Source organism: Lytechinus pictus, chromosome 11 (genome assembly GCF_037042905.1).
Source record: "Lytechinus pictus isolate F3 Inbred chromosome 11, Lp3.0, whole genome shotgun sequence".
In the NCBI taxonomy this organism is placed as follows: domain Eukaryota; kingdom Metazoa; phylum Echinodermata; class Echinoidea; order Temnopleuroida; family Toxopneustidae; genus Lytechinus; species Lytechinus pictus.
Window position 1 is genome coordinate 27,909,489 of NC_087255.1, and position 24,398 is coordinate 27,933,886.

The window sequence follows — 24,398 nt, forward strand, 5'->3', positions numbered from 1 at the left end:
CCCCCCCCCCCCGTAGGTACGCTAGTGTCCCTATGGCCTTATCTCCTCATGATTGTGCACGCCAGTGATGAAATTAATTAGTGTCTAAATACACACTCAATAAATCATTGGCGGAATGGTGCAGATGCGGATAGTCAATATTATGAAAAAGAAGAATCTATATAGCGCCATCAATAGTTCAGGTTTTTTTTCTTTCTTTTCTTTTCTTTGTTTCTTTATTTTTTTATTTTTTTTCTCTCTCTCTCTGAATTGAATTGAATTGAACTGAATTGAATTGAATTTATTGTCCAACTAAATAGAAATTTGGTGCTCGCTGGTTACCAACAAATTTACAAATACAAATACAATGTATACCAATAAATGATAATTGACAATATATAACAGCAAAATGTTTTAGAAATAAGGGAGACTGTAAATTGCCGGATGTAAAGCTAAAATATTATAATTATTATTTTTTTTTAGATTTAGCTGGTCACTAATATGCACAGCCGATCTGGATTCATTTTGAATCCTTGAAATTTATAGGAGAAAATCCGCTCTCATCACTGCCATGAGCAATAGGCCTATCATGCATTGATAAACAAGAGCGGTATAGATGGTACATTCAATTGTAAATAATTAGAATTAGTGGTGCGTGAAGGACTGTACATTTTATAGCCAAGAAATTCTCACTCATTTTATCTTTCTTCATTTTTTTTTTATTTCTACTCTTTTTTTTTCAACTCTTGAAAAATAATTTGGGTGCTGGTGCAATCAACCGCTGCTTCCCCTTCTTCCTTATATGGCACAGTCCCTTAGGTAGACCTATGCTATGCGATCATTGTAGCCAATTTGTAATTAAATATAATTCCTCTGTCTTATTGGAATAACACAATGTGCATGATGTAAGAATGGTGTATTAGTGATAATGAACTAATACGGCTGATGTAATAAACAATTACAAAAATATGATGCATCAACCGCCTGAAAAACATAAAAGTCAAACATTTTCTTTCCCACTTCAGCTTTTACTCGACAAGACAAAAAGCGTTAGAATTTGAAATTCACTCATGAATTTTAACTCTTTCATCGATTTGGAACATTTCATATATTTGGAGAAAATATAGTTGTAATAAAAAAAAATGCTAACAACCACTAAAAAATTTTAAGCGTCTTTTTTCATCTCACTCGACCCCCCCCCCCATATCTCTCTATGTCTGTCTCTTTTTTTTTCTTATCCCCCTCCCCTTACTTTCTTTAATTCTTTCTTTCTTCCTTCCTTTCTTTATTTCTTTCTTTCTCTCTCTCCCCTCCCCTCTCTCTCCGCTTTCTATCCCCCTCTCCCTTACCCTTTTCCTCTCCATCTGCGCCTCTGTCTTTCTCTCTCCTTTTCTATCTGTCATTGTATTTATAGGCCTACCCCCATCCTCGCTCTCTCCAGCATCTCTCTTATTTATAGTTGATAATCTCTCGGCGATTTTTTAGTGTTTTAAATTGAAGACTATATACAGCTATTACAGCTAGCATGAATTTATTGTACAGATATACATGAATATACTTCAAAATTGAAGAAGAATCTAAAGGCCACCGCACACCTTACGACTGTTCGCGATCCGATTTTGGAACAAATCGCATTTTGCTCATTTTCTGAAAATGTGAATGGAACATATCATTTTATTTGAGGTTAAAATTAATTGAAAGAATACTAATATAGCCATTTTGAAAGATAGCAAGCCCTTATTTTGGAGTAAAGGCCAAATTAGTTTCAAATCGTACGACTGCTATGACGCGCTTTAAAGCCCCTTTCACAATTGACGTACGACCTGTTTACGACCACCTGCAACAGTTTTTTCTTGTTGTTGCACGATCGATCCCTTGGTGTCTTGCGAGCACTCGCAGTCGTTGTAGACGATCGCACAAACTCGAGGTGGTCGGAGGTGATCGTGACTGGTCGCATCTGAACTTTGAACATGTTCAAAATCCAAACGCGATCAAATACGATTGATTCACTCGCAACAGGTCGTACCATCGGTCGGGCGATCATCGTGTGAGTGTTGTTCAACGTTGTACGACTTGGTGCGAGAGGTGGCACAACTAAGTATAGTCGCATTTAGTCGACTGGAGGTCGTACAACACTTGCACATGTGCTGGAGACCTACAGAGACCAGTCTTGCGACTGGGTGCGATAATATGAGACTGTTGCAAGACCGATCGAAATTACGGCTTACTACATTCCACTACCGTTGCATTCGCATGTATGCGACCGTTCAGCCCCTTTCACAATTGACGTCCGACCAGTTTACGACCGCCTGCAACAGTTTTTTCTTGTTGTTGCACGATCGATCTCTTGGTGTCTTGCGAGCACTCGCAGTCGTTGTAGACGGTCGCACGAACTCGAGGTGGTCGTGGCTGGTCACATCTGAACTTTGAACATGTTCAAAATCCGAACGCGATCAAATACGATCGATTCACTCGCATCAGGCCGTACCCGGGGTCGTACCATCGGTCGGGCGATCATCGTGCAAGTGTTGTTCAACGTTGTACGACTTGGTGCGAGAGGTGGCACAACTAAGTAGTCGCATTTACTTGACTGGAGGTCGTGCAACACTTGCACATGTGCAAGCGACCTACATGTACAGAGACCTGTCTTGCGACTGGTTGCGATAATAATATGGGCCATAAGACTGTTGCAAGACCGATCGCAACGGCTTACAACATTGCACTACCATTTCATTCGTATGTATGCGACCGTTCCACTCGCAATCCCTCGTGCAACACTCGCATGTGATCGCACGAGCACAATAAGACCATATGCGACTTACTCGTGCAATGGGGTTTACTGGTTGTTTTTGTTGTACGACAGCTGTTGCAACTGTGAAAGCCTCTGTGCGATCTTATGAGATGACTAGCGATTGATGCCTGTTGCAGCCTGTCGCACGACCAAAAGGTCGCAAATGGTCGTACGTCAATAATTATTGTGAAAGGGGCTTTATTCTAATAAGGATGATTGCATAGTCACAGATTTGAACATAGGTATTTGTACGATGATTTAGCACATTACACAGTAAGATATTCCAAGTCTCAATATTAGCATCAAATTCTACTACGTTTTATTCTGAAATCGGGTCGCACCAATCGTAAGGTGTGCCCGTGTGCGGCCGCCTTTAAGCCCCTTTCACAATTGACGTACGACCTGTTTACGACCGCCTGCAACAGTTTTTTCTTGTTGTTGCACGATCGATCTCTTGGTGTCTTGCGAGCACTCGCAGTGGTTGTAGACGAACGCACGAATTTGAGGTGGTCGGAGGTGGTCGTGACTGGTCGCATCTGAATTTGAACATGTTCAAAATCCAAACGCGATCAAATACGATTGATTTACTCGCATCAGGTCGTACCATCGGTCGGGCGATCATCGTGTGAGTGTTGTTCAACGTTGTACGACTTGGTGCGAGAGGTGACACAACTACGTATAGTCGCATTTAGTCGACTGGAGGTCGTACAACACTTGCACATGCGCTAGATACCTACAGAGACCAGTCTTGCGACTGGTTGCGATAATATAAGACTGTTGCAAGACCGATCGAAATTACGGCTTACAACATTCCACTACCGTTGCATTCGCATGTATGCGACCGTACAGCCCCTTTCACAATTGACATCCGACCAGTTTACGACCGCCTGCAACAGTTTTTTCCTGCTGTTGCACGATCGATCTCTTGGTGACTTGCGAGCACTCGCAGTCGTTGTAGACGGTCGCACGAACTCAAGGTGGTCGTGACTGGTCACATCTGAACTTTGAACATGTTCAAAATCCGAACGCGATCAAATACGACCGATTCACTCGCATCAGCTCGTATCCGGGGTCGTACCATCGGTCGGGCGATCATCGTGGGAGTGTTGTTCAACGTTGCACGACTTGGTGCGACAGGTGGCACAACTAAGTAGTCGCATTTACTCGACTGGAGGTCGTACAACACGTACTTGCACATGTGCTAGCGACCTACATGTACAGAGACCTGTCTTGCGACTGGGTGCGATAATATGATGGGCCATAAGACTGTTGCAAGACCGATCGCAACGGCTTACAACATTGCACTACCGTTGTGTGCGACCGTTCCCCTCGCAATCCCTCGTGCAACACTCGCATGTGATCGCACGAGCACAATAGGATCATAAGCGACTTACTCGTGCAACGGGTTTTACTGGTTGTTTTTGTTGTACGACAGCTGTTGCAACTGTGAAAGCCTCTGTGCGATATTATGAGATGACTGGCGATTGATGCCTGTTGCAGCCTGTCGCACGACCAAAAGGTCGCAAGTGGTCGTACGTCAATTGTGAAAGGGGCTTTACATGTTATTGAAGACATAAATCGCATTTAATGTCCAAAATTGCTCATGTTGCACAACAAACGAATATAATGCAACCATTGCTCAACGGTTTCTTTCTGGGCTCTTGTAAAATGTCTGTATAAGACTTGATACGATTTTAATGATATTCCTCATTATTACCTAAAAGTGTTCACAATTAAAGGCTTATTCCCCAAACATAAGTATAAAGTTGTGAAGTCAACCTATATGTATATAGGAATAAGAACGTTTTAAACCGTGTTGACCGTGCGTGTATTTAAATTACCCGATCCAATTTCAGACCGGTGCAAGTGGATACCGTAATGATAAAACATGGGTTTATAACAATCGTCTCTATAAAATACGGAGGAATCCGTCAGCAACTGCCTATTCTTGTCATAATTATTAGCTTAATTCTGTTCTGACGTTGTCCAATGCTTTATGACAATAATAGTTTTTATTATCATTTTACTCTATGCTCTATGGGAAATCTGTACATGCTGTAAGCACTCTAGAAACATTATCAACCCGGTTTTAGCTAACAGGTGCTTCCACGTTAGTTTGCAACAAAAATTGCATGTAGGCACGTGTAGCGTTATTTTCTTGCTGAACATTATGAAAATCAACCATCAAAATAAATATCTCATCATTATAATCACATATCAATATAATTCAAAACTTAGTTTTTGGATTTGTTTTTCCTTACTTGTATCCTATATGTGAAAATGAAAATACCATTTATATTCAATCTGAGCGATTGAAAGATTAACACGTGCATATAGTACAAAATTAAAGTGAAGCAATAATTATTACGCATTGAAATGCATTATCCTTAATAGTTGACGTTTGTACAATAATAGGCATTCATAAATAATACCCAATTAACATCTGTACAATAATATATCAAGGCAACATTAACATAAGCCATTATAACTGGGCGAGATGATGGGAGAGGGCGGGGTTCGAGTCAGTGGGAAATGGCCCCATAATAACTATATAGATACACTTCAAATAGCTGGGTACATCCCCATTCCCATCTCCATTATTAGTCGATTTGACACTTTCCGAACCTAGAAATGTTCTTTCCGATGAAGTTTTTTTCTTGATTTGTGTTCCTATGGGGTCCTACAACAAATTCAGCTTGGTTGCCCAAAGTTGCCGTTTTGGCAATTTTGCTAATTTGCATAAATCCAAAATGGCCGCCACATGCCATCTTAAAAAAACTAACTTTTGAACCCCTTGCCCTAAAATGATGAGGAAGAACTCCTTTTATGGGTTTAGGTGTGTGTAGAATCCATTTCTATTATTATTTTTGCAATATAAGGTCATCTTCAGGTCAAATCCAATATGGCCGCCAGATGCCATCTTGTAAACTTGAATTTGAACCCCTTGCCCCAGAATGATGAGCAATACCTTTGTTTAGGGGTTTTGGAGTGTGTAGAATCTATTTCTGCTATCTATTTTGCAATATAAGGTCATCTTCAGGTCAAATCCAAGATGGCCGCCAGATGACGCCATCTTGAAATATTAACTTTTGAACCCTTTGCCCCAGAATCATGAATAATAACTTTATTCGTGAGTCATTTGGTATGTTGATTCAATTTTCTGACGTAATAAAGGATAATCTTCAGATCAAATCCAAGATGGCCGCCAAATGCCATGTAAGAGCTTATGTAAGGGGATTTCAGTAAGAATACTAATTTCTTTTTATTAATTCTCAATTTTTAGTTCAAGGGGAAGCCAGATCTTAGATGTTGTCAGACGTTCGACATTAAATGCTCACCTTAGAATCCTCGTTAGGTTTGGGCTATGATCAATTTCGCGTGTAATTTTATTTCTTTTAATGTCCATCCATACTTTTGTACTGAAGAGGCTTTAAAGTCTTTTTTGAATTTGAAAGTATTTTCTCCATATTTTTCCTAAATCAAAGTGTCCAATGATAGGTAGGCATCAGTTAGTCTGGGGTCGCTAGGGTTGACATTTTCGAGAGTGGCTGTAGAGCTCCGCTCTAGAGTGGCAGTCTCTAAAGCAAATTTGTACAGATGAAGGAGGATGGCGCTGAAACAGGTTCAGATAGTGATGCTGCCCTAGCCTTCCTCCTTGGTCTTTGGCCTGCCAATGTAGCATTCTGATTATTTTCTGACGTATTGACCCCTGTACTTAGTAGCTCTCCATAGATGACGACTATCATCTACATCTTCAAAAGTGTTAGTGTTTATGCCGGCCAAGTTTTATGTCACGTTTGCAGATGTGTTTATAACAGAGGTGTGATCTATCTGGGGACCAATCACATAGCTCACCTTACATTGGTGAATCCCTTCTAGGATTTGCCAAAGTTTCATGCGGCGAACATGCCCCAACCACTTGAGGCACCTTTCACTAAGAAGCGAGAATAAGCTGGTGATGACAGCATGCACGTACGCTGAAGGGCCTTATATTTTTCACCCTGTCCTGCCATTTCATGTGCAGGATACGTCCGAGGCAGCTGACATGGAAGGTGTTTAGCCGCTTTTCTTGATCGGCGTACGTTTTCGAGGACTTATTTCCGTTCAGGAGCTTGGCCATGGCTGTGACAGATATTCCCATCCTGGTGCTTATCTCCTTGTCCAGTGAAAGGGAACTAGAGACAGATAGTCAATCTAAGGTAGGTGAGGAGTCCACCACAACCAGACGAGTGCGTGCTGTTGATAGAGATATCTGGAGGACAGTCAGTGTCTTGAGTCTATCAGGATTTCTGTCTTACAGCTGTACAGGCTGATGGGTGATCCAAACTCCTTACATGCTCAGGACAGGTGGCTGTATTGCTAGGTCTTGTAGGCCTACTACCGCTTCTTTATAAAAAGGCAGGGCGACGTCACGTCGTTGCCGTACAACATCTTACGAATGAGAACCATCGTGACCATTGTTTTGGCACGAAGCCGGTCGATGTTGAAGAGTTTCCCATCTGCTCTGGTACGGATATACATGTAGATACCTTCTCTGCATCCGCCAAATGCATACTGAGGAAGCATGAAGAAGAAGATCCCAATGAGTGTCAGGGCCAGGCACAGCATAATTGCTTCACGCCACTGCTCACAGGAATTGAGGGAAGCTACCAGATGTTCCAGCATTGTAGCAAACTGTGCTCATGTAAATGATGTGACCATGGATCAGTCTTGGGGAGCCTATCTTCTACAGGAGGCTAAAAACTGCACTCGTGCTGACCAAGTCAAAGGCTTTTGTCAGGATGAAAAGTCCAATGATTATTATAAAGGAAGGTAATAAGTTAACCAATTTTCTGAAAAATACGGATTTATCACTTTTTAATAAAAAGTAATACTTTTAAGTCCTTTCAATATAAAAATATGGCTGGACATAAAAAAAAAATGATGAGAACTCCCGAAATGGGTCATAGCCCAAACCTTGAATGGTTTCATTGTAAAGTGAGCGGTTAATGCCGAAATATATCAACCATCTGACCATCTGAGACCTGACTTGACCACTAAAAGTGGAGAAATTAAAAGAAATTAATCATTCTTACTGAAATACCCTTCCATGAGCTCCTACACATAATAGTAACCCTCTTTAGGACAACGTGTACTTTTTGGGGAGATTATCTTCAAGGTTCAAAGTTCAATAGTCTCGGGAAGTAGTTTTTTTAATATGGCGTTTAGCGGCCATCTTTTTTTTTTATCTGAATGATCCTATATTGCAAAATTATCACCAGAAATGGAATCAACATATCAAATAACTCACGAAAAGAGGTATTATTCATGATTCTTGGACAAAGGGTTCAAAAGTTGTTGTTTTTTCAAAATGGCGTCATCTGGCGGCCATCTTGGATTTGACCTGAAGATGACATTATATTGCAAAATAGATAGCGGAAAGAGATTCTACACACCCCAAAACCCCTAAACAGAGGTATTACTCATCATTCTGGGGCAAGGAGATCAAAAGTCAATTTTTCAAGATGGCATCTGGCGGCCATCTTGGATTTGACCTGAAGATGACCTTACATTGCAAACATTATAAAAGAAATCGATTCTACATCCCACTAAACCTCTAAAAAGAGTCTTTACTCATCATTTGGGGGCAAGGGGTTCAAAAGTTAAGTCTTTAAGATGGCATCTGGCGGCCATTTTGGATTTATGCAAATTAGCAAAATTGCCCAAACGGCAACTTTGGGCAACCAAGTTGAATTTGGCCTAGGACCCCATAGGAACACGTTTCAATATAAAATCTTCATCGGAAAGAACATTTCTAGGTTGGTGTATTGAGCCTATGGGACTGTCAAATCGACTATATACGCTAAGAATACAATTTGCTTTCCAAATGAATCGACCGTTTCTTCACAATGCACTCAGTTAATTGCTAACTGGTAGGTAAAGCACCTTGTCAAAACTGAATTTCAAGAAAATCACAATTTTAGTAGATGGGCCTATCTGGATATGATGATGGTTGAATAAATAAATTGAATTGAATTAATATGACTATTTACACACCAGTGTCAATCTGAACAACCTCACTCTTTACTCTTGAATCCATTATATCAATCGTCCTTCAGAAAAATCAAAACTGTTGTTGTTTTTACACCTTTTCAATGGCCAAGGGTGAGGCAAATAGACATTACATTGTGTCTTCGCTCCAGCTATATAGGGCCCATATAAGGTCTTAAAACGTCTGTACAAGTGAGTTGCTCAGTCATTTAGTTCATTCGAAATAAGTTGCGTGTACGGAAGCAATGGCATAGAGCGACTGATTCTGATAGTTTGCCGTAGCGAAGTTGTCTGTCTCTGTGTTCCAGACCGCTCGGCTGACCATCTGCATACTTTGGCCGTTCTTGGACCCGATGTAGACCTGACAGACTATCTTATACCTCGGCATCTTCAAGTCCTTGACTCGCCTTTTCACCTCGTCGACGATATTCTGCGTGAACATGGAAACAGTTTTCGGTGCGTACTGCGCGGTTGATAGATACCGCTCCAGGACGGTTTCCAGGATCGATTGGACCGCGGCGTGCTTGAAGACCGCCCCCTCATCAGGTTTCATCTTGAAGGTGTTCTCATACTTCACGGCCGCCGGTTTCGAATGCTGAGAATCGGCAGCCGATCGCAGGGCGTGGTTGCCTCGATGACTGCCCATGGAGATAGAATATGCCCTGGACAGTCGTCGGAATTTTCCTTGATAACCAGGTGGTCCCATCATGTCGCCTTCTTTGGATGTGGAGTGACTGCTTACGATCGATGCGCGTCGCGACATTACCGATGGTCTGCGTCGACCGGTCGGCTGCTGCTGGTTAAACTGTTCTAGATTCCGCTCACTTAACGCCGCCATATTGCGTTCTAAGAGCACTTGACTTTTTAAGATGAAAATAGAGGTGAAACTGAAACACCACGTTACAATCAAACCGATGATGTGACGATGCGAATATCAATTCTATCCAGATCGTAAATAGAAATCTTGCAATTAATCACAACTCATCTTGAAATCCACATATTTGTTTGCTTAAGAACTTGATTCCACGACAAAATTGCCGGAGCCGAATAGACACTATCACATCAGGAACCTTGCGGTAGATTTTCGTTGCCGTTAAGCTGAAAAGAAAAAAAATAGAGAAATTAATAATTAAATTGCAAATGGATCTTTGCATGCAAATAATAATCAAGTTTTCATTAAAAAAACGCTAAACCTATTTGAGACCTCCTTGAAGAACATGGTAAAAACATGGACCTACAAGAAAACAATGACACATCATTGAGGATCAATCTGCCAGGTCACCTCTACCAATAATATCACATTTCCATTTAAACTAGGACATACTCGTGAAAAGTACGATCCCTAAGCTCCATCATTTACCTCCTTTACCAACAATTACAATATCCACAAACATCATTGAAAATACAATATTCGTAATGATATACATAATTATACAATATATGCAACACGTTGGACCTCCACAGTCATCACCGCGTTAAATCGTAAACAATCTCAACGCATTAAAACATGACCTACAAAACAAGCAATCGTTCACAAATAAAAAAGAAAGCTGATCACTTTCAGTAGCAGTGGTGAAATGATGAAGACATATTGAGGCGGCGCAGCGTGACGTAGGCTATGTGAAAACATTTTCTAAAAAGTCGCGGAGCGAGGCGAGCGAGTGAATATTTTGCATTGCTAAAAATGATATGATTTTACTTAATACTAAAAAAATTATATGACATGTATACTTTCTCTTCATTTTCTCCTTCTGCATTGTTTTTCGTTCTTGGTCGTGGAACTTTTTTTGGGGGGGGGGGGCAAAGCCCCAAAGTCCCCCTCATCTGTATTAAAGTCAGTTATCTGTAGGACTTCGAAGTGAACCGACGTCAATGAGAATGTGACATGTTTACATTATACTTTAGAATTATAAATTTGCACTTACAATAATAAACGATGTGTTTACAAGACTTATAATATGACCTGGAGGAACATGAAATCCGATGTCGTTGATATCTCCAATGATGAAGAATTATGAAAGTATACAATCAGTGGTCCTGAATCATTTTTATTATGAGATAATCGTTGGGGAACAAGATGAACAGCGATGATGAAATTAGGAAATGCAAATGATGATTTTAAAACTTCTCTCACTCAAATCCTCTTAGCTGCAAATCCTCCGATAATTTGTGTTTCTTAATCGATGAAGCAAACTTTTGAAGTATCTAAATTTTGTCCCATACAACTGCTTTCCATAATTATCCTGTCACTACTAGTACACCGTAAGGAGATAATATCGATCGCTGCTTTGGGGGAGAACAAAACCAAGTTCACCGCAGTTTGGGATGAATGCACAATGCAGGCTACCACATTGTCTGGGATGGTTGTCATGGCAACCCCAAGCTTGATGTTGTCGGGGTGAGCACTAGGGGGTGACCCCGGGAAACGCAGCTCATGATTCAAGTTTCCTTTACCCCCCCCCCCCCCCCTTCACTCATTATCGAAAACATGTACATATCTCAATCTCCAACATCTCCCTCTTTCCCTCTCCCCGGGCCCTCTCCCTCTCGGTGTCCTTGGAGATTTCTCTTTCTCACCTGCTATTAATACCCAACTAGGGTTTGTCTAATGCCAACTCGTCTACCAATTTGGTCTACTATCAGTTCGTCCACTATTCACATGGTCTTATTGCTATTTCGTCCACTCGCCATTTCGTCTAATAACCAGTTGGTTCAGTATAGTCCATATACCATTTGGTCTAATTGGACTATGTGTTATATTGCGCAAAATGAATGAAAGTGAAATAGATATTAGACCAACTGGTTATGAGACGAAATTGTCATAGGCAAAATGGTGATTAGACGAAGTGATGATTGGACCGAATGGTTGTTAGACAAAATGTTGATGGACTGAATGGCATTATACTTAATGAAAGTAGACCACGACGTGATGAGTGGACGAGTTGGCAGTTGCATGGCAGTAGACGAATTGGAAATTTACCTCCAACTGGGGGGGGGGGGGGGCGCAACCAATATGTGATATGTCATACTTTTTTTTGGGGGGGGGGGTATAGAGTTACAAAGCCCAGACATTCCTTCTTTAGTTTCTTCTTCTTCTTTTTTAACCTTGATTGAATGTTTTTAAAAGCTGTTTGTATCAGGGGTTTATTATTCCATTTTCACTGCTTGATATGCATTGGTGCATGGGGGTCACATCTGCTACCCTGTCTCACCTCCCCTACCCACATCTTTTACTTGCCCATCATTATCTGTTATGTTATATCATGACGCATAAACTGGACTGTTTCGATATTTAGACACATAAAAGGGTCTTTGCGTCTCACAAATTGAATAATTCGAGCACGGAACGATATTCAGACCTGAGAAGGCCAGTCAGTATATGTCGGAATTTATGAATCGAATTGATAGAACGCGAAGCGCGAGCTGATTATTGTTGTGGTTCAGACCTGAAAATTTTTAGATTTTTAAAATTTTAATGACAAACAGTATCTGTATCTCACTAAAAGATAATGCGAAGCTCGAGCATGTTTTTTGTTGTTGTTTTCTTAAGGCCTTCACTGACCCGAAAAGGAACGTTTTAAACTCATTTGGCATGTAAGAAATCATGGAGTTATAGTAAATAAACTATTCGAGCGCGATGCATGAAATAACATTTTCGTATCGTGACCCGCCAAGCTTTTTTTGTTTTAAAGTAATCGATTTTGACTTCTGATGTAGGTCAGTTCAGTCCTCTTTAGTCCTGCCTCAGGCTCATATCGAATTCTTCTTAACCACATGCAAGCAAGCATTCAGAGCCCAGAACTAAATATAGGTTTGTTTATATTGGTTACCATGACGACATAAACCGATGTCGTATTGAGTTGGAATCGAAAGCTTTGTACTTGCCACTCTTGCGTGACCTTTTTTAATTTCTTTTGACGCCATACAGTTCGTTCAACTGCAAGTTTATCTATCCGTGAATGAAATAACTCGGGTTCGATTCAAACTTGAAACGAGGAGTGTTATACTAAATCCGCCATTTTTATGATTATTTGGCCGATCCAAAGGTTCATATAAGTATTCTCCAAAAGAAAATCTGAGTAATACATCCATGCAGGTTACTGAAAGCATACAAACTCGGAAATCTAGGTTACCGCGAACTTCTGATAATAATTTAGTTAGTATATTTGATGGTGAAAATAATAACACTTTGAACATTAAAATTAGTTTATTTTTTTCCTCACTCGCTCTGTTATTTTTTTTCTCATGAGATCTAAATTCAGTATTATTTTGGAAAGCAATCAATTTTTTGATTGATTGATTGACTAATTGATTGATTAATTGATTGATTGAAGATCAAAATGAAGAAATAGAAATACATACCCAGTAGTCTATATTATGATAGTCACTCGAGTAAAGCGATTAAACCTACATACAGGCATACGATTATTAAAGAAACTTTAATTGGACCATCATGAGGCGCCAAAATAGAGTCACATTGTTGGCCTACGCCTTTCCCTTTCCACTGGCCGATCATTTTTAGGGCTTTATGACCAAATTAAGTCAAGTGAAGCCACCTTGCCCCCATGGCGTATCTGGCTAACCTTATCAGGGTGGGGGTAATACTTCTTTGGAGCAAAATTACCCCCCCCCCGCCCCCCCCCCCCTGAAAAAAAGAAGATCGGAGGCATTTTCCTCTCAAAACTTTCTGATAGGCAACAATTCAAAAGTCACAGTATTTTTTTAAAGGATACTCTGTTCACTACTTAGAAACTAATTACATCTCTGTTGAAAATGTTTCAAATTGCCCTTTATACTTTGCTTAGTGTATTTTTCTGGGAGGAAAATATATTTGACAAAACTAATGTTGACAACTTTAATTATCTTTTGCTTGTCACATTTTCGAGGGAGGAAACTATCGGCTCAATACCTCGACTGCAATCGACCATGTTAAGCCGAGAACCAAATTTCGTGAACCCCAACCCTTTACAAAACAAAAAGAAAAGGGCTTTTATTTCATATTTTTTCCGCTTGGTCGCTACCCTTTCTTGCATATCAATGCCGAAGGAAACAGACCTACTAACATGGCTTGCTGAGACATGACCAAAAAAAAAAAAACCGATAATATCTGCTGTCTGCCTGTCTCATTGATTATTAGAATTTAAATCTGACGGACAGCTTTGACATCATTTAGCAGTGTACAGTAGAACCATGGAGCTATTAATAGCTCTATATATGGTAGAACCATCATGGAGCTATGGTAGAACGTTATCTTCTTTGTTCGCTGGTCTGCGTTTAGAATGTATTGTTTTCGGGGATTAAAGAGGTCAGCCTAATTCCAGAATAAGGATTAAAATAATAAAATGGAAACTACAGGCTATGGTTCCCAACGTCAGGGATAATCCGAAAATCATTGAACGTTTTAGTTCACTGGTGATCGGTAATGAGCCTTGCCAAATAGAGCAAAAAAAAACACCTTAGATTTGAACCTTCCGAAAGGGGTATTTCTATATGTAGAAACAGGGATCGGTGTAGGGTTCGGGGCGCGCGAACGCCACACCCCCCGCCCTAAAAAAAAGAGTAAATACCAAGAAATGGGAACATGTTAACAGTTTTTGATAAGCCAAATGTCGACCTACTTCTCTGGTCGATTTTTGTTTTCACGATAACGATATATTGACGAAGTAAGAGACCCCTCACCTTAAAAGTTTGCACGGGCTCGGTAGGCAAGCTGATATTACTTAATCAACCATTCATAAGCGAGTCATATAAGAAACATTTTGAATTGTGGTAACAACAGATGATCCAACAGTGTTTACCCGACAAACAAGCATTTCGAACATGAAAAAGAGGTATATGTTTCTCACCTTATATCACACGGAGTATGTCCTACGATAAATTACAGAAGAAATCCAAAATCAGTTGTAAGATTTAAGATCCTTCTCGTTTAGAGTCGACAGACTGAGTTTTTTTTTAACAGGATCAGCGTTCAAGTTCCTATAGCAAAGTCACGATTGTGCCAAAAACAAACACAACCGGTGGCATCATACAACCGATAATAAAAATCGCGATGATTTAAACAGATAGTCACGTACGAATGAATGTTTATTCAACCATAGATGAGATGATCAACAAAACTATAGTCACTAACAAGTATCGACCGATCTCACAATGTCCTTTCTTGATCAATTCGATCACGATTGACATCTTTCTTGAGAAACAAAATCAATATTGAAGACAATGCCATGAGAACATAATTGTCGTTGCTTTCCAGGGAATGGTGAGCAATCGATAAATGACTCGCGACTCGAAATGAACCTCTATTGAATTCGCGAGGCCTCGAGTGCAAGACCAGATTACACTGACTTACGTTCAACTTTAAACCTTCACTCGAGCTTCTAATTATTTTACTTGTTGAAAATGTATAGAAAATTCACCATCACCTTCAACGTGGTCTATAAAAAGCCGTATTGTTAAACTTAATTCCCATATTTCTCGTTGGTGGAGGGGTGGGGGGGGGGGGGGGGGCTAGAGAATCACAAAGAATAGAGATGCCGAAGGTGTCCCCCCCCCCCCTCACGGGCCCAGTACAGGAGTTCAAGAAAACATGCAAGCGAGAGAGCGAATCAACAGAGTTGGTCGTGAGAATTAAAGTGTTCTCATTCTCAAAATTGAAATTTTATGATCTGGTGTACTACACTTTTGGTTGATTAATTATTTTTTATTGGAATTTTGAATGGAGGAAGTACATTTTCAAAACTAGTGCATGGGGCCAAGAGGTATCCCCCAAACACTGATATATCAACCTAACACTGATATATCAACCTAACACTGATACATCAACCTAACACTGATATATCAACCTAACACTGATATATCAACGAACACAAGGTTGTGATGAGCAGGGATGGTAAATAGGGGCATTCTATTGAGATCCTAATAATTATTGCATAAAGTTTAGATTGCACGTGAGAATGACGAGGGACCACTAGCGTACCTACGGGGGGGGGGGGGGCAGAGGGGGCAGACTGCCCCCTGACGAGTCACAACCCATGCAAGGGACATATCCCTGGCCCCCCTGACGAGTCTTGAAGACTTTTTTTTTTTTTTGCTTGTCAAATTGTTTCTGGTACGAAATCCTTTATTTGTGGTTGAAGACCTTTTTTTTTTCTTGTCAGATTCTTTGGCGGACGAATGTGCCCCCCCCCCCTGTGGAAAATCCTAGGTACGCCACTGCGAGGGACCAATCCAGTCTAGTTCGAAAATCTCAAACTATATATAGTTAGACGTCCATTTTTTCTCAATCGGATCGGATTGGAAAATGAGAGTATGAGAGTACGGAGATGCTGACGATCGCTTATGATAATATATACGCGGATTTATTTACGCTATATCCAGATGCGTTGAACAATAATTTTCCGATAAAACTCATGCTGAAGTATTCCTCTTTGTAGACCTTATATCACAACGATTGTGGTTACTTTATATCCGTTTCCCATGCAATCAAAATGTCTACTTTACCTATACGCTGTCACCTTTCAGATGAATAAGCTATTCTTTATACAATGCTCCTACTTGCTAAAAGTCACTCGTCTTTGCTCTGGTGGTTTATTACGATGACTTGCTTAAACGCCACCATGCAGACAATAGTAATACTCCAATCCCGATATTTTACGATTCTCATAATCTTTGTTAAACATTTTGTTCTTTTATATTCGATCGAAATAGCGTCCAATAATGTTGGATTAGTGTTGCGTGTAAAGACCCCCGTAAACCGTAATCTAGAATCACAAGTCGTTATTAGAGACCAATGGAGAGCAATATTGTTTAGTTTCTTTCAGTGGGAGGGGCGAACTAGGGGGGGGGGGTCAAAGCGATTTGAGAGGAGAGATGGGTGGTGGAAGCCCGAAGAAGGAACGGTATACAGACAGATGTACATCTGTATAATGAAACCATAGATTGATGAAAATATTAGACGAGCAGACAAATTATGGAGAAAGTGGCATTTTCATGTTTTTGGATGCATCTTCGACTTCGCCGTCACAAGCTTCTGCTTCTGGGCCTTCCTCCGTATACACACGATTATAAAAACTGTATTTTCATTCTTTACTTATCTCCCTTTTTTACGCTATGGTTGATTTACATGACTTTATATGAAAAAAATAGTCATTTTGGAAGAAAGTAAATGTTTACTTGAATCATTTTTTTTATTAAAGAGGCGATAGATGCCGTCTGAAACGTTTTCATCAGCGATTCAGTGTTCCACGATTGATCCGATTAACAACAACTATGGAAAGCCAGCAAGGTCAACGTCTAAAATGCATGTTTGTTCAAAATATTTTATAGATCTGCTGTACATTTATACATTCATTGTTTTTCTTGAAAATTCAATGTGCTTCTTTTTGTTTACCAGTCTGTACAAAGGACAATGTGCAAATTTCCTATAGAAAAAATAAATTATGGCATTGTTGGATTTCCATACAGTTTGAGGTTGATCTGATCAATCGTATCGCTTTGTGAGAAGGGGCCCAGAATAAGGGGGGGGGGGCTACAAGTTGCATGGACTTTACCACCAGCTATTGAAATAAAGGCGCGAACAAGGTAATATTACTATCACCTATATCATGTATATAGGAATGATCGTTTATCATGTTTATGATCACGAACATTTTAAATGCACATTTTATCAATGATGACGTTTGTTTATTAAGATAAGGGTGGCGTTACGATGGAGGGGATGGGCAACCGCCCATCATTTTTCACCACCCCCCCCCCCAAAAAAAAGAAAAAAAATCAAGAAGAGACAAAGAGGAAGAACATTGGAGAATGAATAACGATTATCATCGTGTAACTCATATATTTCACCTGTTATTCAATTTTGACTAAAAAAAATAAATGACTATACATCGTTTAATATATCAAGCCTACTTAACTCTTCATACTTTCCACTGATATCGCCACTGTTTCATATAAGAGGTATGTATTTGAATCATAATTGAATAATTCATTAATAATGAGGGGGTATAGCCTACAGAAATCCATGTTTACAATAGTTGCAACTTGCAAGGGTTATAGAGACAGGGGCGGATCCAGCCTTCGCCAATAGGGGGGGGGGCCGGATTTTTGTTTGCCATATTTTCCCCGATCGGCCGCTCGAAGATAATTTTTGGTTTCTTTGAAGGGGGTAGTCCTAATATAGTCACTTCTTAGTTTTATTCTTATAAATCAACATAAATGTATAATATCATAATCATTATTTATATAATGCGAGCGCGAAGCGCGAGCTAAATTTTATGTATTTTTCCTCAAATTTAAGCATCCTGGGCAATGTTTGTTATCCTGAAAAAGATGTGTATGCAACTAAATAACTACTACGAACGCGAAGCGCGAGCAGAAATGAACCGATGGAAAAGGTACCTGTTAAAGACTGCTTGCAGTTAGCCATGAAGACGTTAAATACTTTAAAAATCAAATAATGCGAAGCGCGAGCTGAAATTTTTACTTATAGAATGGAAATTCTTAGCACTTTTGTAACTCAAACAAAATAGGTATATCACTAAACAATTGATGCGAGCGCGAAGCGCGAGCGGAAAATTTCGAGATTTAGACCTACTGAAAGAGATACTCTATTCATGTTTTGTAAATCATGAAAAGGATGAGTAATTGGGGATCTTCCTATGTATACATTTTAAAGTGATCGAAAAGGTACCTGTTAAGGACTGCTTGCACTTAGCCATGAAGACGTTATTGAACAATCAAATAATGCGAGCGCGAGCTGAAACATTTTGACAGTTACATACAAAAATTAAAAATTTTAGTCAATTTTTGTAATCTTGAACAGGATAGCTATATAACTAAACAATTCATGCAAGCAGAAAAATCGAGATTTAGACCTAAAAACGGGACACTCTATTCATGTTTTGTAAATCATGAAAAGAATGAGTAATAAGGGATCGTCCTACCTTGATAATGCGAGCACAAAGCGCGAGCAGAAAATTGTTGATATTGTGATCTGAAACTGGATAATGATTTAAATAGTTTAAAGTTTAAACTATTTGATATTCCGACTGAAAAAAAGAGTCAATTTCTGCTCTATATTTCAAGCACTTTGTAAGAAAATTGTGAGGTGGATAACGGATCGCACTTAATAAAGAGCTGATATGTTCCATTATTATTACTTTGAGTTTTGACATATAGGACCGGGACATCCTTAGGACATCATATGAAAATGATGACTATCTTCCTATTCCTCTTGCTAAGCGCGAGATAAAACAAAGGGACAATTTAATTGCTAAATTAATATCTTACTCATTAATGCCTAATGAGGGCACGAAATGTGATGATATTATGGCCTGAAAACTGGACATTTCAAGCACTTTTTCAATCATAAATAGGATGCATCAGTTAATTTTTTTAACCATTAATGCGAGCGCAAATCGTGAGCCAATTTTTTTGATAAACTGTCATTAAATGGGGATTTTACGTTTGTTGTATAATCAATATTGAGACATACATAACTCTACAATCAAAATGCCAGCGCAGCGCTAGCTGACACGTTTTGACAATCACACCTGAAAAGGGATATTTTGAAAACTTTACGGAATACACGAAAATAATAGGTACCTGATAAATCAAAATTTGCGAGTGCGCAGCACTAGCAGAAAATGTCAATATTCAGACCATAAAACTTACATTTTTACAGAGCACTTTTTAAAAATCAATTTGTAAATCACAAAAAATAATGAAAGTTCGATTTCCGAGGTGAAATATGCTTTGTATATTGACTTCCAAACTTGATATTTAAATTCCATATTGAACAAGATATGAAAATCACCTAACAGGCAATGCGAGCGCGAAGCGCGAGCGAAAATTTTATATAGTGACATGAAAGATTATTATTATTTTCCAAATCTTTCCCTTATCTTATTTTATTCACTCGTCTTCATCCTCTTCTTTTTTCTTTACTCTTTTCCCTCCTTTTTTTTTCTTTCTTTCCTTTTTTTTTTTTTGCTCCGCCAATTTTTTTGCTCCGCCTCGGGCCCCCTGGATGTAGAGAGGCTCGTTGATTTACCTTGTGACCACAGTCTGCGTTGGGAGTGGAGTAGAGTATAGGGGTGGGCACCCTTTCATGGGGGGGGGGGCAAGAAAGGCTGTGCGGGAGGCTGTGCTGATCGAGTACTCAGCTCCTGTACCGTTTGTTTATTTGTGTCTCAAGTTTGATGAGGTTTCTAGAATTGTGAACTTAATTACTTATACAAATTTATTCAAACCCAACAAAATAAAGGCAAACTCTTTTCATTTCCCCTATTACTATTTGATATAGTTTTCAGATTGGTTACGAAAACTGCATCAGTCTTTCGTTAAAAGCACCTCTCTCCCTCTCTCCATCCCCGGTTGTCTCGAAAGGGTTCGTTGATTTGACTCCTCCCTATCTCTCTCAACCCACACTAACGAGAAACCCCCCGACCCCGCTCGTCTCTACTTCGCGAATAGATTGTCAGCCCGTTGATTTGGAATGTACATCATCCGCTTTGCTCTTCTTTGAAATTGTCTAATGCTAGTTCTTTCTCTCTAGCTCTTCTCACATGTACCATTTGGCACTATCTGTCCGATCATTATGCAGTCAGTCCGCAGCCCGTCCGAAAGTGCTCTATTTTATTCAGCGGTATGCATAGCCGTCCGTGGTTATGCATACGTAATGAGCTGTGAAGACGAACTTTCCGATCGGTGTTTTTTGCTCTTAGAATCGTTTATTCCTCACATAATTGGTCTTATTTTATAGATAAAACTTTGAAATTTCTGATCAGCTAAATAAAATGCACATTTAATGTATTTTCAAGACCGATATTTAGCTTAGAAAAAATGAGTTTTTTAAAGAAATATATGTGAATAAACAGAGCGCATTTTTGCATCGAAATCATACTTGCGTCAAATTGATATTATAATCAATATAAAGCGTAGACATTCTTATTTACGACTGAAAAAAAATTATGAAATTTCATGATGTAGCAAAGTCAGGAACCACAAAAAACCACGGCAATGTCCATCGCGAAATGATTGGAATTGTAGTAGAATTGCCGACGCGTTCTGATTGGTCAACAGCGGCGCACAGACTTACAACATTATATATATCTTAAAAAACCCGGAAGTAATACGGAAGAGATCGATGGCGAATTGCGTGAGCGCTATGTTTTGACGTGTGCAAGGACCCTGGTTCGAACCCACCAAATTGAGTTTTTTTTTTTTTTTTTTTGGGGGGGGGGGGGGTTGATGGGGATATGTTTATGCTTTTTCTTTAAATCGTATTCCTTCATCGTTCCTACCCAGCTTTATTCTCTTTTTACTTTCATATGAAGTTCTATTTAGGCCTGTATTTATTAAATCATGGAGCTATTATTAATAGCTCTATGATTAATTCTTACTTCTTCTTAATCACTGCTTTTGATTTTCAAGTTCTTGATTACACTTATTTGGGCAGGGGTGGGAAGGGAAGTGAGTTAAAGGTCAAGTGCACATCAACAAAAAAGTATTTGAATAAATAAAGAAATTTCCCTGTTTTTACACAAAACAGTTATATACACAAAACAATGGTATGCAAATAGAGTTGATTATGTCACTCACATCAAATTACTTTTTAAATTTTTGTTGCATTTTTATTATATAAATTTTAGCAAATTTGATGTAAAAAATCTTTCTCGAATCACAATAGGTTACATTTATGGAAACTACGAATGTTAATGGAGGAATTAAAATCCCTCTCAAAATTTGTTAATGAAAATTAAAATAAAATATACATGTCATGTACATGTATCAAACAAAAAAATACACAAGAAATTAGAGTGCGTGTGACATAATCGGTTCTGTAATTTGCACATTGACCAAGATGAGCATATAATTGTTTTATAAAATTAGGCAAATTTCTCAATGTCAAAATAGTAATTTTTTGAATTTTGAATCATAGTTTTTATAAAATTCTCAGCAATACTTTATTTTTCTTTAAATTCAAATTATTTTTTTGGTGGGGTGGACTTCTCCTTTACTCTTTGCTTGGAATAGGGAATGCACATTAATATTTATCCACGAACAAAATTGTCTAAACATATGCAAATCAGTAATTGGACACATGCTCACTTTCCTTTCATCCAGGCCACCCCCTCACATCCACCAGGTTTACAGTCTTATAACAAAAATTATGAATTAATTATAATACCATCACACCATAGCTCCATGATCACACAACATTCATACAGTGCTTCACAACAAATATTTCACTATTGTTCATATAATTACTGTGGAAAACAAAAACAAGGCGTAACCACATTCAAATACCATATAAAAGGACAAATATATTATACCTTTCGAAAAAAAAAATTGTGAACATACATGGCACTTAACCTTCAGCACATTAGATAACATATAACAGAGTTGCTTGAGAACAAAATATAATTATGGGGCATTGCAAGAAACTTATGTTCAATTGCAAATCAACTACATGTTTGTGTTTAATCAAAGGACTTACCCTTAATTTTGGAATGTGTGATTGAGTAGAAAGTTTCTTGCAATGCATCAAAAATGTTCTTTGGTTTTGAATTGTGAATTTTTATTTTTGTCAAGCTGTATTCCTGTCCAAGTCAGTATTCTTCGTCCTCCCCAAAACTGTGCTCTAATTTTTTTGTTTCCAATATCGATAAAGATCAATTTTCTGTTGTATCATTATCAGTCCAAAATTTGCAAACGAAAAAAGGGCTTTGTCCAAATCATGGTCTGACCATTATAGTACATGATGGAATCTCCCAGAATGAAGTAGCAAGCAGAGACCAGAGTCAGAAAGTATGCAGATCTGTGTGTAGAAGAGACAAAAAAGAGAGAAATAGTCTAAATTATTCAAAGTATGAATTATGTTACATGTAAGTCAATTAAGAGACTAACTAAGTACTGTCTGTGACAGACACAATTTTTTTATTTGAACAAAATGGTTTATAAATACTACTGAGTACGGTAGTACCAGACTTTTTACTTTGACTTTAAACTGTTTATAGTCTCTAGAGTAGACTGTCTGAGCTAATCATCATTTAATTCTTAACCGCAGCCTGGGGCAAAAATCATCATGGGGCTCATCTTCGACTAATTAAGAAAAAAGGTTAACAATTTTCAACATAAATCAAGAAATATCTCAATCTATAAAAACTTGATGGAATTCGGAAACCTGATAATCATTTGAATAAAACTTTAGAAGGGATCTACTTATTAAGCTTCGTTTATATTAAGTCTTAATAATAAAAAAAAAACAAGTCCACCGTCCACAGTCAGAAATATAATGCGAGCCATCTGCCATCATTACAGAAGTTTCAACGTATGGGACCAAAGGCGAAATTCTACCAACCCGCGACGAACGTAATTTTGGCATTATTTCGCGCCATCGTGGAGTGAACGAGAAGGTTACTTCCGGGTAAAACGTAAATTTCTTGATTTTTAGGGTATCATTTTCTCTAAAATAAAAATACAAGGTGAGTTTGCGTCAAGTTGGTTCTGACATATTTTGAACAGTGACTTTTCTTCTTTCTAAAAAACCCCGATCGAAACAATTTGGTTATGTAGCAAAGTCAGGAACCAAAAGTGAAATTCCGACTACAAAATCGCGGTTAAAATATTACTAAAATAAGCATCAATTAAAGAGGTAAAAATGGTAGGTTGAAAATGTCGAAATATGGACAATTATATACCAAAATGTAGATGAAGGTCTTGAAAATAACTTACCACAATTCGTTTCGACGTAAACTGAAGTTAGCGACCAGTACAGAGCTATAACTTCAGCCCCTCCAATTCAGTGGGAAAATCAAGCCAAATTGATCGCACGTTTTCCTTCGGAGACCGCTAGAGGGCCGCTGAATAAATCTCCGTGAATATGCTCATTATCGCCCGAGCTGCGGTCTGACCCCCCTACGTCTCTCTCTTTCGTTCCACCTTACCTCATCCATTCTAACTTATTCCGCTCACATAAAAATGGAAAATGAATCGGGGGGGGGGGGGAGGCGTCTAATGGGTCATACTTACTGTACAATCAATACAACTTTTACCATTATTGGTACTGGATAACAAACGAAACAGTTGCTCAAATTTTGGATCAACAGGGTTTGAGCAAACTTGTGACCACTTCATGTCTTGCTCAATATTTCGACCATCTAATGGACTTTTCATTAACCGTTTGTCATTTTTGTTTTATTTCGTCCTTTTGCAGTCTTTTTGCAGTTTAATGAAATCCATGATTTGGCCTCACTCACGATGAACTCAATATATACCATGATAGCTATTTTTTGCTACTAATGAGAAGGGTAAAGTTCCCAGAATGGTAATTTTCCTCATACCAACCTAGTTTGTAATCAAACAAACTGAGAAGAAAAATGACACATTGATTTACAAATGAGTCAGTATACGGGTATAATGATTTTTTTTAATTCATTTTTAATGCATAATTCAGCTAGAGTGACTTATAGAATCATCAAATTCTGTCTTCATGCAATGTTCAGTTCCACCGGTCAATTTTATGCACAGTCACCTTCCCGGATACCACCTGTTCCCCTTCATCAATAAGAATCATGGAAATGACCTCCACCAAGGT

At 38.8% G+C, this 24,398-nt stretch overlaps 1 protein-coding gene and 1 long non-coding RNA gene across 3 annotated transcripts; both read right to left on the reverse strand.

Moving 5' to 3' along the window:
- Window positions 1-1,493: 1,493 nt before the first annotated feature.
- Window positions 1,494-14,884, reverse strand: LOC129271111 (dynein light chain Tctex-type 5-like). Of its 2 annotated transcripts, none has more exons than XM_054908470.2 (2): window positions 14,647-14,884; window positions 1,494-9,898 (listed from the first exon to the last, which is right to left on the reverse strand). In XM_054908470.2, the coding sequence occupies exon 2, from the start codon at window positions 9,636-9,638 to the stop codon at window positions 9,015-9,017; it is 624 nt and encodes a 207-aa protein (XP_054764445.1). In that variant the 5' UTR covers window positions 9,639-9,898; window positions 14,647-14,884; the 3' UTR covers window positions 1,494-9,014. The 2 variants fall into 2 exon arrangements, with proteins under 2 accessions (XP_054764445.1, XP_054764446.1); XM_054908471.2 differs by lacking the exon at window positions 14,647-14,884 and adding an exon at window positions 10,726-10,837.
- Window positions 14,885-22,105: 7,221 nt separating this feature from the next.
- LOC135155985 (uncharacterized) lies at window positions 22,106-23,679 on the reverse strand. Its single transcript, XR_010295109.1, has 2 exons — window positions 23,537-23,679; window positions 22,106-22,619 (listed from the first exon to the last, which is right to left on the reverse strand). It is a non-coding gene; the product is annotated as an uncharacterized LOC135155985 (long non-coding RNA).
- Window positions 23,680-24,398: the final 719 nt, after the last annotated feature.

Coding starts and splice junctions, on each gene's coding strand:
- LOC129271111 (XM_054908470.2), bottom strand. CDS start 9,638: ATGGCGGCGTTAAGTGAGCGGAATCTAGAACAGTTTAACCAGCAGCAG.